This window comes from Poromitra crassiceps, assembly GCF_964638095.1.
Source record: "Poromitra crassiceps genome assembly, chromosome: 20".
NCBI classification, from domain to species: domain Eukaryota; kingdom Metazoa; phylum Chordata; class Actinopteri; order Beryciformes; family Melamphaidae; genus Poromitra; species Poromitra crassiceps.
Genome location: NC_139637.1, coordinates 2,464,648 through 2,477,782, shown reverse-complemented (window position 1 = coordinate 2,477,782; position 13,135 = coordinate 2,464,648). Strand labels below are relative to the sequence as shown.

The window sequence follows — 13,135 nt, the reverse complement described above, 5'->3', positions numbered from 1 at the left end:
ATGCCCACAGCCCCCCCCCCCCCCCCCCCCCCCCGCGCGCTGGGTAGAACAGCTTCCAGAGAGTTGTCAACATCCCCTTTCTACCGAGGGGAAAACCTTTGAAAGCTGCGCTGGTGGGCAAGATCTTTATGTAGAAATACACCCGTCTTCAGCCTAAAACTCCTGACTGCAGTATGGAAGAGTGTCTCATCCCCTCTAATTGTGGTGCCATACATTTGCCCTATTTTAATTCTGACATCTGGTACGGACACATCGTGGAAAATCTTCCCCACCCACATTGAGTGATTCATGTTAACAAAATGCAACAATACCAAGAAATAGGTTAACGTGGCGTCCGGGGTAATGTAGCGGTAGATTCCCTGCCTACCAACACGAGGGTCGCAGGTTCGCACCCCCGCGTTGGCGGCTTGGTCGTTCGTCCATACAGGCACGATTGGCTGTGTCTGCGGGGTGGGAAGCCGGGCTAGGGGTGTCGTGGTTGCTGCACTAGCCTAGCGCCTCCTCTGCTCGGCCGTGGCGCCTGGTCGTGGCGTAAGGGAACTGGTGGGAATAGCGTGATCCTCCCAGGTGCCATGTCCTGCCGGTGAAGCAGCCCCGCTGTCAGGTGAAAAGAAGCGGCTGGCAACTGCGCATGTGTCGGAGGAAGCATGGTGCTAGTCTACGGCTCTCCCCAGATCGGCAGAGGGTGGAGCAGCGACCGGGGCAGCAGGGGAAATTGGCCAAGTACAATTGAGGAAAAAATGGGGGGGGGGGGGAATCAGGAAAAAAATAAATAGGTTAACATGACGTTATTAAACGGCACACTCCAATTCCTCCCTAGTTCCTGTGGGTGAAGTGACCGTACCAAACAGCAGAATCTAGTGCTAGATCTCAGTACGGAGGACCTGCATTGATTAAGTGATGCACTGACTATATTTATTGGTGATGCTGATTGGATTCCGTGGGCACCTGTTCTATCTCAAGCTAGTCACCACTTTACTCCGTTTACTCCTAAGCTAACCCATCATTACACAGACAAGCAGGGAATATAAAATGGACTATTGTTTAAACAAAGAGTTCAACAGCGCTTTCATGGTCTGTGAATGTTTAGCTTGTGGAATGATAAATATAAAAAGTCGTTTGGCCAGAGAGACATTCCAAATCTAAAAATACAGATAAGATGGCTTTCATGTGGGATTTCTGTTCGACGTTGTTCAAGTCAAACACGACTTATTTTGTTGCGTATTTTCTCATGCCTTTGTACCTCATTTAATGACTCCTGTGCTTAAAGTTCCTCACTATCAGTACTGCAGATCTTCAGCAAAAAAAATGGAGATTGTACAAATGCAAAAGGGGAACTTTGAGGAAAGCGCTCTCAAAGGAAAGACATTTCCAAAAGGATCAATTGAGCAGATAAGAGCACCCTTTTAAAGAAAATGTTGATGGATGCCTAATATTGATAAAGAGAAAATAAATAGCCTCCTGAATTACAAAGACAACATTCAAAACATTTTTGGGTGCGGCTCAATGACAAGCCCTCTGAAGTACTGTGGACTGACTGAAAAGAGTTGCGATGGCACTTTACTGGTTCAACTCTGTTTACTTGTTTAGTTTAGTTTTTTGTTCTGCGGCTTAACATGTTAGTCAATTTCTATTGGGCGGAACACACTTCTGCACTACTTTCATGCTAGCCTTTTTTTTTGTGCCTACTTACAGGTAACAGTATAAAGAGGAACTGCACGTCCCTTGTGCTGATGTCTGGGCCCGAGTAGTAAATTATGAAAGGGGAAATGACATTTGTCATTTGCACTTCCTGTGCCTTTCTCAGTAGAGCTCAAGTCACTTGACGTTTCCAGCCCCGGAAGAGAGTTCTTCATGAATTTTCTCCATAGACGTTTAGAAAAATCCTTATGAGTTTTAAGGCTGGAACCAAGCCAACCCGTGACCTCCCGAATCGTGAGTGACCATAAAACATTTCACTTGGAGAAAAAATAAAAGCGAAATTTAAGAAAAAAGAATCTCGCTTATTTTTATTTTTTGCTCCGACTGAAATGTTTTATGATCACTCGTGATTCAGCCTTAAAACTCGTTATATAAGGATTTTTCTAAAAGTCTATGGAGAAAATGAACGGGGGAACTCCCTTCCGGGGCTGGAAACGTCCCGGAAAGTCACATGACTGCTGAGCTCCATGACTGGTGCAATCCATTAGAAATATGAAGGATTGCAAATATTCTGTATACTTTTTTTTTTTTTAAATACAACTTTGGAATGTGTTGCTGTGCCAATATTATGTACATTGTAAAGGAACTGTGTGTCTGAAATAAACAAACTTGATGGTGCTTCAGCTCATATTTACACTTAAGGCAAGTCTGGATGTCATTTTAAAGAGTCTTTAATAAAAATAGAAACTGGGAACCAGCAAGACAAAGAAAATCCAGCATCAAAATAGATCTCAACATTAAGCTAAGCAAAAGATGTTACAATTCCTCACAACCAACAAGAAAACACACATAACTGACCAAAACAAAGTAGATGTTGATCTCTCCTATAATAGCTAAATCCATCATTCTGCAGTCCTAAATACATACATCTAGGTAGTGATGTTGTTGGCTTATGACGACGTATATATTGTTCAGTGAAATATGAGATGTAAATATTAAAAGGTTCTAAATGAAGCTCCCAATCAACATGACCGTGAAGTGAACAGCCAACTCCGGCGTCAAGAGCGATCACATGACTTCGTAGCCACTGCGGATGCCTCTCATCAGGCAGCAGGCAAAGACGATGCCCATTATCTGCAATGAGGAAAAGCAGAACAAGCAGTCAACATCGACTAAGTGCGTGTGTGTGTGAGAGAGACTGACGGGAAGAGGAAACCAGTGAGTAATACAGACAAACAGAAAGGTGTGACATATAAAGGATGTGAGCTGGTGTGTCATACAAGCATACTCTCAGAGTCTAGAGGGGTTTTTAAGAGGTCGGGTCCTTGCTCATCTCTGGAGCAAAGTGACTGGGTAGGTTAGTAGGCCTATAAGTTTGGCCTGTGAGTATAATGTGTTTTACTGTGATGATTGTCTTATTTTCTTGAGTAAGTGTGTTTATGTAGTTTCTAATGCAATTTTGAGTGCGACTAATAATGGATGATTTTAGGATCGGTTCTCTTCAAGTACCATATTTATTGGTGTCTAAATCTATTTTATGTTGTGTGATGTTTTTTTTGAATAGTTTTTTAGATGACTATGTGTTTTGTGTTATTGTCTGTCCTGTTTTTAGAATATCGGGGACCATGTTGAAAATAAGTGTTTACACTTTTACATGCCATCCCTTGGATCTTGTTGTCTATATACCCATTAATAAAGTCAATCAATCAATCAAGCATAGGCATTTCATAGAAAGACCCCCCCCCCCACCACCACAATGCAACAAGTAAAGGGACTCTTATACAGGGTAGGCAACATTATAGGGCGAATGATATACATGACAAAGCCCTTTGACTGCAGGGCAGTACCGTACATGTGTGTGTCTGTCTGAACTCTAAAGTACTTCACTCTTGTCTTGTGGGACGTGTTCATACCTGCAGGAAAGCGATGACGATCGCTGCGACTATAATCCACTGAACATTCTTCTTCAGTAACGCCTCCACAGCATCCTGGCAGCCCTACATCAGCAAACAGAAAAGGTGAAGTTAGTTTCAACATGCACGTTGGTGTCGCCGTCCTTTCACGAGATGCATCACTTCAGGCTGAAACATTTACTTTTCAGTTGAAATGATTTTATTGGTGCATGCTGTGCAAAGTAAATATCGTTTTACAACACAATATTGGAAAGAAAAAACATCAAGAGATTTTCTTTTTTAAATACCGCCCGGGGGAGAAACGGGCGAGACAAAAGAAAAGATGGGAGGATAACATCCAAGAATGGACTCAATTCAAACTGGGTGAAACAGTGAGAGCAGCCGAGGACAGAGAGAGAGATGGAGAGAGCTTGTCGACAGATCATCTGTGGTGTCCTAACGACCCTCCGGGGTTATGGGATAGGTGAAGGTGAAATACCACCCGCCTGTCTAACCACCAGACAAATGAACAATAATCCGAAGATCCAGAAAATAACAATAAAAAGAAAATGGAAGTGAGAAATAAAAAAGGGCATTTACTTCTTTTTAATAATTTTATATAATAATTATTATTATTTACTTCTTTTGAACAGAAATATAGTGTTTATAGATTATCTCAAGTTTACCTTCTGGTAGACTTTGTTGGGGTCCATCATGGCGCCGCGTCCGCAGTTTGCCGTGACGTTCATACAGCAGGAGTCCGGCACAGTGTTCGGCACGGCGGTGTTGAAATCTCTCCAGTCGGAGGAGCTGTTCACTCCACAGCATTTCAGCTGGAAGACAGATGGAAAGAGACACAAAACACTTGACGCATGTAATCCCACTAATATGGAGGTTAGGTAGCAGCTGTAAGGTTTCCCCCAATATGTACATTATGTATGGATACAGCTTACGTATGTATATGTCAATAGAGTGTAAGATAAGCTAAAGGTAAACCCCGTCGTGCTATACCTAGCGACCAACAGGCTCAGCAGCAGTGTTATGTGAAGGTGTTGTCAAACTAAGCAAATAAGAAGAGGGGTTACGCGATACTCACATCCTCCTGCAGTTTATCCACCGTCTTCTTGAATTCGTCTGTGCCATTGTTGTACTGCTTAATCATGTCAGTCAGACTCTCCTGGACAATCACCGTGAGCTAGATGGAGGCAGACGTGGAAAAAGATGGAGAAGAAATTACATCATACCTTCTGCTGGTTGTTCTGTGCCTATAACAAGCATGCATCTTACACTCACTTTGCCTCTGAAGATGTATCCAGCGATGGCTGCTCCGATCTCAATGATGATAATCAGGGAGAGGAGGATGGAAAACTGCAAGGAAATGCATTTTATTTAAATAACATACAACTGATTTAACCTTTTTGTGACCATGTTATTAGGGCTGCAACTAACGATTATTTTCATAATCGATTAATCTGTCGATTATTTTCTCGATTCATCGATTAGTTGTTTGGTCTATAAAATGTCAGAAAATGGTAGCAAATGATGATCAGTGTTTCCCAAAGCCCAAGATGACGCCCTCAAATGTCTTGTTTTGTCCACAACTTTTGTTTGTCATTTGTTTGTTTTGTCCACGACTCAAAGATAATATCAGTTTACTGTCACACAGGAGTAAAGAAACCAGAAAATATTCACATTTAAGAAGCTGGAATCCGAGAATTTAGACCTTTTCTCTTAGAATTGTACTCTTAACGATTAATCGATTATCCAAATCGCTGTCGATGAATTTTCCGTCGATCGACTAATGGATTAATGGTCGCAGCTCTAACATGTTATACGAGTTACCATGGTGATCATGCAGTAGCTCTCCTTCCAGGCACCACAGCAGCCAAAGAAGGCAATGAAGAAGATCACCACCCCCACTATGATGAGGACGAGCGGAGCCGAGGAGGCCGACGCGTCCTTGATCATGAAGGTGCTGTGGATCGCCATCTGAACCAGTATTCCCACCACAATCAGTGCCAGGCCACATATCTGCAGGAGAGAGAGAGAGAGAGGCCCATTAGTTTAGGATGCAGTGGATCACGCGCTTTCGCTAAAAACTGACAACTCATTTCTCTTTCATGAAACATTCAGACATTTTTTTGGCCCGAGTTGCACAGCGGAAACGGTATGTGCGACCTGATAACACCCGTGGGATGCGTCAGCAAATTGCAGCTACCACCACTACTGCAAAACGGATGGAAATCATAAGAGGGAAATTGCAACTATTTTGCAATTCAGAGGAGAAATCATGCGATTAATGTGATACTCATGTGCTGCAATTTCCTGGGTGGGTGGGGAGGGACAGAACAGTGCATTGAGAAGATGGTCAGCTGGTGCTGCTGCAAACATTACAGTCAACTGAATGGCTTTACTTTTTCAAAAGGAAGTGGTCAGTCCACTGACTTTTTGGTTGTTGTTGTTGTTGCAATTTCTACTTTTTATAAGGTAATTAAAAGCAGTGAATGAAGGATACTTGTATTTATAATGCACACAGGCTGATACTTGATACTAAATAAGCAAAAGTGAGTTCCAATGAGCAGAACACACACCTCCCTTTATTACATAACAGCATCACAAGATTAACCCCTCCCCGTGTATTTTGGTTATTTGTGTCTGTGTGGTAAGTTCGGTCACTGGGCTACCATAGAAAATCGAGAGATACGCATTTCCTTTTCATGGGAAGTCGTTGCTACAGTATGTGAGTCAGATGAACAACATCTATAACCCCTGCTATCACTTTTAATATATTTACCCTCATCACATAGGAAATGCAAACATCCTGTAAGTAATGCGGACAGAATAGATAACAGAACAGAACAGAACAGAAAAATGAGGGTCAGGGCCAGCTACATAATATCCACATATTCTGGTCAAAATAAATACACCTATAAGGATTTCATGGAAAGACGCTGTGAAAGGTCTGCCTTGAATCTATAGTATATTCTATATATGTATATGTATGTATAGGTATATTCCATTTTTCCTTAACATCCTAGAATAGCAGTTTACCAAAGCTGCTGGAAACAGAGAAAGTGCCGCAGGAACAACAGTTTACCGACCGAACTGGTTTTACTACTTGTACATCCCACATGTTTTAATGGTGTCACTTATCAAGATAAAGCACATGGTAACACAAGCGCAAGATACACTGTTGAAATACCACGGGGGGGGGGGACGAGGGACAAACAAAAAAAACAGTCTGCTTCCTCAATAGCCGCACTTGAAATGAGAAGCAAGAGTCTGAAGTATAACTACGGACCACAGATGGTAAAAAGCAGGAAGTAAAGCAGCTGTACGCTAACACCATTAATTATGCTTCCATTCTGTTTAGGCCTTCCAATGCCAGGTGCCCTCATTAACTCATTAATGCTAATGATTACACCTGTGTTGTTTCCTGCTTTACCACCTCAAAAAAGGTTGCTGTGAAATGAGCCTATTAAAGGAACACTCTGCCCATTTTCAACCAGCTTTGTATCATTAGAACATCAGTAGTATATCAGAAAACTGTAAACGGTTTTGAAGTCTGTCATTTTATTTGACAGTTATTGAGTGTTAAAGTGTGGAACAGTGACATCACTGGTCCACACTAACTCAAATTAATAACTCATTAACTCAAATCAACTCTCAATAACTGTCAAACTAGATGAATGATGAATAGTTTGACAGTTATTGAGAGTTGATTTGAGTTAATGAGTTATTAATTTGAGTTAGTGTGGACCAGTGATGTCACTGGTCCACACTTTAACACTCAATAACTGTCAAATTAAATGACAGACTTCAAAACTGTTTACAGTTTTCTGATATACTACTGATGTTCTAATGATACAAAGCTGGTTGAAAATGGGCAGAGTGTTCCTTTAACACACTAACCATAGTGCATCATGGGTTTATTGCAAAATCCTAATAATCCTATCCTATAAACATTCATAGAAAAGCGTTGGAGGACAGCAAACGTATTGTGTTGTTTTGAGAACAAACACTTTTTTTCTTCCAACACTTTCACCACTTGCAGCCTAGAAGAAGGAAGTCTGGAGGGGTCAAACGGTACCAGTACCAACCGATGACCTCGCACTTTATCCACCTCTGGACCTTTCCTTAGTAGGTAACACCAACTCAGGACCTTTCCTTAGTAGGTAACACCAACTCAGGACCTTTCCTTAGTAGGCAACACCAATGTAAATATTTGAGCTTGAGTCAAATAGGTGGCTGGTGGTTGACGTAGGGAAACATTAAGGGCATAAGCAGGATAGCAAACAAGAGCTAAGAGGATCTCATAAAGGGTTAGGGATAGGGTTACATAAATCCTTGAATAGAATAGAAATACCACAGAAAACTAAAAATAGAATAGAAAACCAGGTTGTGGTTGTGATTTTTTTTCCTTTGGCTTAATCTCAAAATAGAGTAGAATACATAAATGTAATTTTTTTTTTTTCATTCTCCATTTCCTCCTGTGTGGGATGATTACTTGGATTTCACTCAAAAGTTCACTGTGCAGGGACCGATCTTTCCGGCTTTTTGAGTGGCATTGTGTTAGTGAAGGAGGAAGGGGAGGAAAAGAAAAAAACAAAACAAAGAGCGTTGATCTGGAAAAAGTCACATGATATCGTTACACTTTGAAATCTGGTCACAAGATTCACATTCCATCATCAGCACCTCTCCCTCTTTTCCCTCACTCTCTCTCTCATGTACACGCACGCGCACACACACACACACACACACACACACACACACACACACACACACACACACACACACACACACACACACACACACACACGTAAACCCCCCAAAACATGTAAATCTGATGTCACAGATGTGTGACTCTCTACCATGTTTTAATGAGTTACTTTTAGCCTGCTAGATGGATTAAGAAAGAAAGAAGGTGAGGAGTCTAAAACAGGAAGTTCTTATCTGTGAAAGGATTGTGTAAGAAGGAAAGGTTGTGTTGTGTGTGTGCGTGTGTGCGTGCGTGCGTGTGCTTATCAGCTGACATATGGTAACCCACAAAACAACATTCATTTTCAAAGTCACACGGTTGGCAATCTTGGCACAAAAGAGAAATGTCACTGACGGCGGTGGATAGCCTACATTTCAGTATCTCACCTCACTTTAATAATCTGGTGAAGTGATATCCACACAAACATGAGAGTGGTTCTCAAAGTGGGATCCCGGGCGGGGACCCCCAGGGGTCAGTGAGGGGATTCCGGGGGTCCCCAGCAAAAAAAAGGGGGGTCATTTTATTTTTCGCTATTTCCATCCATAAGTAACACAATGACAGATGGTCATGGGTTGCATCTTTGTAAATAAAACATCTAAAAGTTTTAAAATCTTGTGAAATGGGGGGTCCTGGGGTCTAATTTTTGGTCAGTTTAGGGGTCGTCGACGTGAAAAGGTTAAAGGTTACTCACCCAGAAAATGAAGTTGAAGAAGAAAAGCAGGAACTTGACACATTTCATTCCTCCCTCGACACCCATGGCTGATGAAGATCGATGTCCTGGATCAGAAAGAAGCAAGCAAGCAGTGTTTCATTTCATTTTCAATGATGATGAACTCCAGTACACCAGTTATATATGGACAGCATTTTCAGAAGGAAGCTGATTTCAGAGTCGCGTCCCCAGAAGGCCTCATGCGCCACCGCACTGCCACGAGAAGTCAGCAGCATCTGTGACAATCTGCACATTTTATATTCCAGGACATAATTCCATCATTGAGCAAACAAATACGCAATTGTTTGTTTAATTGATCGTCCCTACGATTTCTCTTTACATCAACTCGAGGGATTCGATGCATAATAACCAGCCCCCCCTCCTCCTCCCTATAAAGTCATAAAAGCCGTAGAGTTGAGTGCACCAGCTAGTCCCTGCTGTGAATACTGAATAGGCCTATATAAAAACGGCCAGGGTTGCTCTCGTAAAGAAACTATCATCACATAAGACCGTGTCAAAATGTGTTCAAATCCGATTCTATTCAACAGGTCTAGTGAAGCTGTTATCAAAATTGGTCTGTTTTGGTGAAGGAGAAGCTCCAACACTGCCCAGACCGTTAATCACAGCCAGGAAACAATGCGAGCTTTGTCTCAAGGCTAAATTAGATCAACGAGGTCTCTTTCTCTCTATTGAATTCGTCACAGATTGACAACTTAACTAAGTTAGCCTAAGAAAAACATATAGCCAGTTTACGTTAACCGTTACGCCATTTCAACCCAAACCCGTTTCCTCACATTTCGAAACCCCAACCAACAGCTTCATCTTTGTTGATGTCTTTTCTTTCATGTAACTTAAAACATAAACAACACAACTAACGGTATAGCTAGCTCCAGATACATTCCGTCTCCTCCACGAGGTTAATTCGAAGGTTTATATTTTAGCTATTTCTTTAGACATACCTTTTTGAAGAAAACTCTTATAATTCCTGCTTTACGGAGGCGAAGACGAAGAGTGTTGAAAGTTTAGGTCCCTCCCTCCCTCTGCTGCTCTCTCTGCTGTGTGTCTCTGCTCCTCTCCTTCCTCCCCCTCAACTTGATGCTGGTTATGAGCATGAGGCGGATGACCAAGCTGAAAAAAACTTCACATCAGTCATGCTGCCTTCAAGGTCTCCTCCTCGGCTCGGTGACTCCTACTTCCCAGTGGGGCGTCTTTAGGCAAAGTGACCGCCTACTTCCTGCTTCAGCACTACCAAAGATTTTCATCCGCCATTTATTTTCCCATCCACATTTCGTAAAACGCGTATAAAAATAGTTTTACTGGTTCACACCAAACGGTTCAGATATATTTAGAAACAGGAGAGATCGCATAACATTTCACTGGGACCAAAAACGTAAAAGAAATACGGGTCTAAAGAAAATGTTTTTTCGTTGTTGTTGTTTTTTTTAAGTTTTGGTCCGAGTGAAATGTTCTATGGTCTCTCCCGATTATAGCGTTAGCTGAACCGTTTATTTCGACCAAGTACAACTATTTTACGAGCATTTTACGAAATGTCTATGGGAAAATAAATGGCGGATGAAAATCTCTGGTACACGGCTGAAGCAGGAAGTGACGTTCACTTTGCCTCTCTATTAACAATGCAGTAACTTTTGTCCAAATTCATATTGTTGCGGCACCAACACTTACATAAGCGATTGACAGACGAACACATTTTTGTATCTTTTGAGGGTAAATGCTTGGGTACCTACAGAACTACATTTCCCATGAAATGGTCTCTTTCTCATCCAAAATGATTGCTCTCTTTTTTAAGTGGTTGTGTATGCCTCGTGTAGCTTTAAACAGAGTAAAAATCAATAGGTTATTATTACCATCAATTATTGGCACAGCTTAACAGTCATAACACAATTTGGACATGGAAAACTCCCACTTTCCCACCCATACCTGTTGGGTTGTTCACATGCGCTCACATAGCCTATAATTGTGATATTTCCAAAAGCACCTGAAGGCAGCATAGAGCCTTGAGCATAGAGCCTTGACCATATGACCATTATGACTAATGTTACCCTATATGACTCAATGGGTCACTCCCAATCCAAACAGACTTCTCCAATCTCTTACAACACAGGACACAATGCCATCAAATTCCCATGGGTAATAGATGACATCACAAATTGTTTGTCTGTGGCTTTTACTGGCTTTACTACAAGAAAACAATTTCCTCAAATAGTTCCTTTTTCATAAACTGAGTCACTTCCCCAATATTTTTTTTGAGGAAGCATATAGCCCAATTGGCAATACTTTTGAAAAATGCAAATGACGGACACTCAGTAGTATTTATCAATATTTCAAAAGCACAAAGATGCTCTAAACATAGCTATTCTAGCTATAACAGCGGTTTCAAGATAAATCATGATTTTAATTCTACAATGTGCTTCACTATCATGCCATCAATCATTTTTGCAAAAGCACTGTGTGCACTTGTTGTGGTTATGGTCATGGTGACAGACAGTCCCGTGTCAATATTCCGTGTCAATATTCCAAGCTCACAGTCTTGTATTTTATGGTGTGTGAACAATCCTGACATAGTTACAGACTCAATTTTCATCTGAGACTGAAAGTGTGTATAAGACTTTACTGTTTCTAATATCTAGACTAGGTTATAAGCAGTGTGTTTCCCTCCTTGTGCATCTTCATTTTAGATGATGTGGCCTGTGTCTCTGACTCACTTTACAGCTGTTGAGGTGAATGGAGTGGATAAAGTTGTTGGCAACCATTGGTCTCATTGTAATCCGTACTATTAAGATTCAATATGCATATCAAAAAACAAACAGCCACATCACTGATAACATCGGGTTGACCCAGTTTATTGGAGAATGGCTTTGCTATCCAAACCATGTAGTACACGTCATGCAGGAACTGAGGTAGGCCCTCATAGAAGTAAGAAGTAAGGATATAAGATTTCGAGTAGTTAATTTGGTCAGTGGTGGAGGGGACAGTGTTGGGAGTAATTTAACTACTAATTGCAGTAACTAGTAATCTAACTAATTACTTTTTTCCAAATTTAGAAACTGAATTACAAGTACTGAAATTTAAATGGGCTAATTAGTTACTTTACGACAACTTCAGAGGATTATGCGGTTTATGATCATAAGACCTATAGTCCGGGGAGAGATGACGCCTCCCTGCCCAGGAAAAATGCTCCACACTCTGCGGCTGCAGCCAGAGATCCCAATATGCAAATGTTCAAGTACATGCAGGTGGTTGGTAGATAAAATAATTTGCCAGTATGTCTTGTCCCACACTGTGCCACAGCAACACTAAAATCATGTGTAATATAATAATAGAATCGAAGCATGCAGCCTTTTAAAAGTAAGGCAAAAGTGACTTTCCTTAGTAACTAAGTTTATTATGTAGTCATTTACAAGTGATTCAGTTACTTTTGAGAGAAGTAACTAGTAACTGTAACTGATAACTAATTTTCAGTAACTTACCCAACACTTGGAGGGGATATGGTGGTGAGTATAGCCTTGGCTGCTGAGTATACTTTGCCTCCTCCATTTTATAGGCCCATGTATTTGGCAGAAAGATGCAGTTAATACTAGAAGGCCCCCGAATGCCATAACTACTAAGAGGTCATTTTGACCACTAGATTCCAAACTCTATAATCTTCATGATAAATACCCAATTGAGAGATGAATGCATTCATTGTGTTAAGATATCTTTTCAAAAGAGGAAATAACACCAGAATGTCACATTTTAACAAGTTTAAAGAAGGGCCAGAATTCTATAACTACTAGAATGGCCATACGTGGTCATTTTGACCACTAGATTCCAAACTCTAATCTCTCATGATAAATACCCAATTGAGAGAAATTGGTCTAGAACCCTGGGAAATTCAGTGAGGTCAAAATGACCGCCTATGGTCTTTCTAGGTAAAGTAAAAATGCTAATATTTTCTTTGCCTTTTGTGTAATTCATATAAAAACTATTTTAAATTACAATACAGACACTTTTAGGAAAAGTCAGGTACCAGCAGCATTGTATTTTTTAGTTCAACAAAGTTATTGCACATATACATTTCAAAAAGGTCAAAATGACCGCTGTGGTCAAAGGTTACTTTGTAGGCCAATCTATAAA

General features: G+C 41.0%; 1 protein-coding gene across 1 annotated transcript; it reads right to left on the bottom strand.

Moving 5' to 3' along the window:
- Positions 1-2,356: 2,356 nt before the first annotated feature.
- Positions 2,357-10,099, bottom strand: cd63 (CD63 molecule). The gene is made up of 8 exons (XM_083657091.1): positions 9,961-10,099; positions 8,984-9,069; positions 5,376-5,564; positions 4,827-4,901; positions 4,630-4,728; positions 4,220-4,366; positions 3,555-3,638; positions 2,357-2,775 (listed from the first exon to the last, which is right to left on the bottom strand). The coding sequence occupies exons 2-8, from the start codon at positions 9,047-9,049 to the stop codon at positions 2,710-2,712; spliced, it is 726 nt and encodes a 241-aa protein (XP_083513217.1). The 5' UTR covers positions 9,050-9,069; positions 9,961-10,099; the 3' UTR covers positions 2,357-2,709.
- Positions 10,100-13,135: the final 3,036 nt, after the last annotated feature.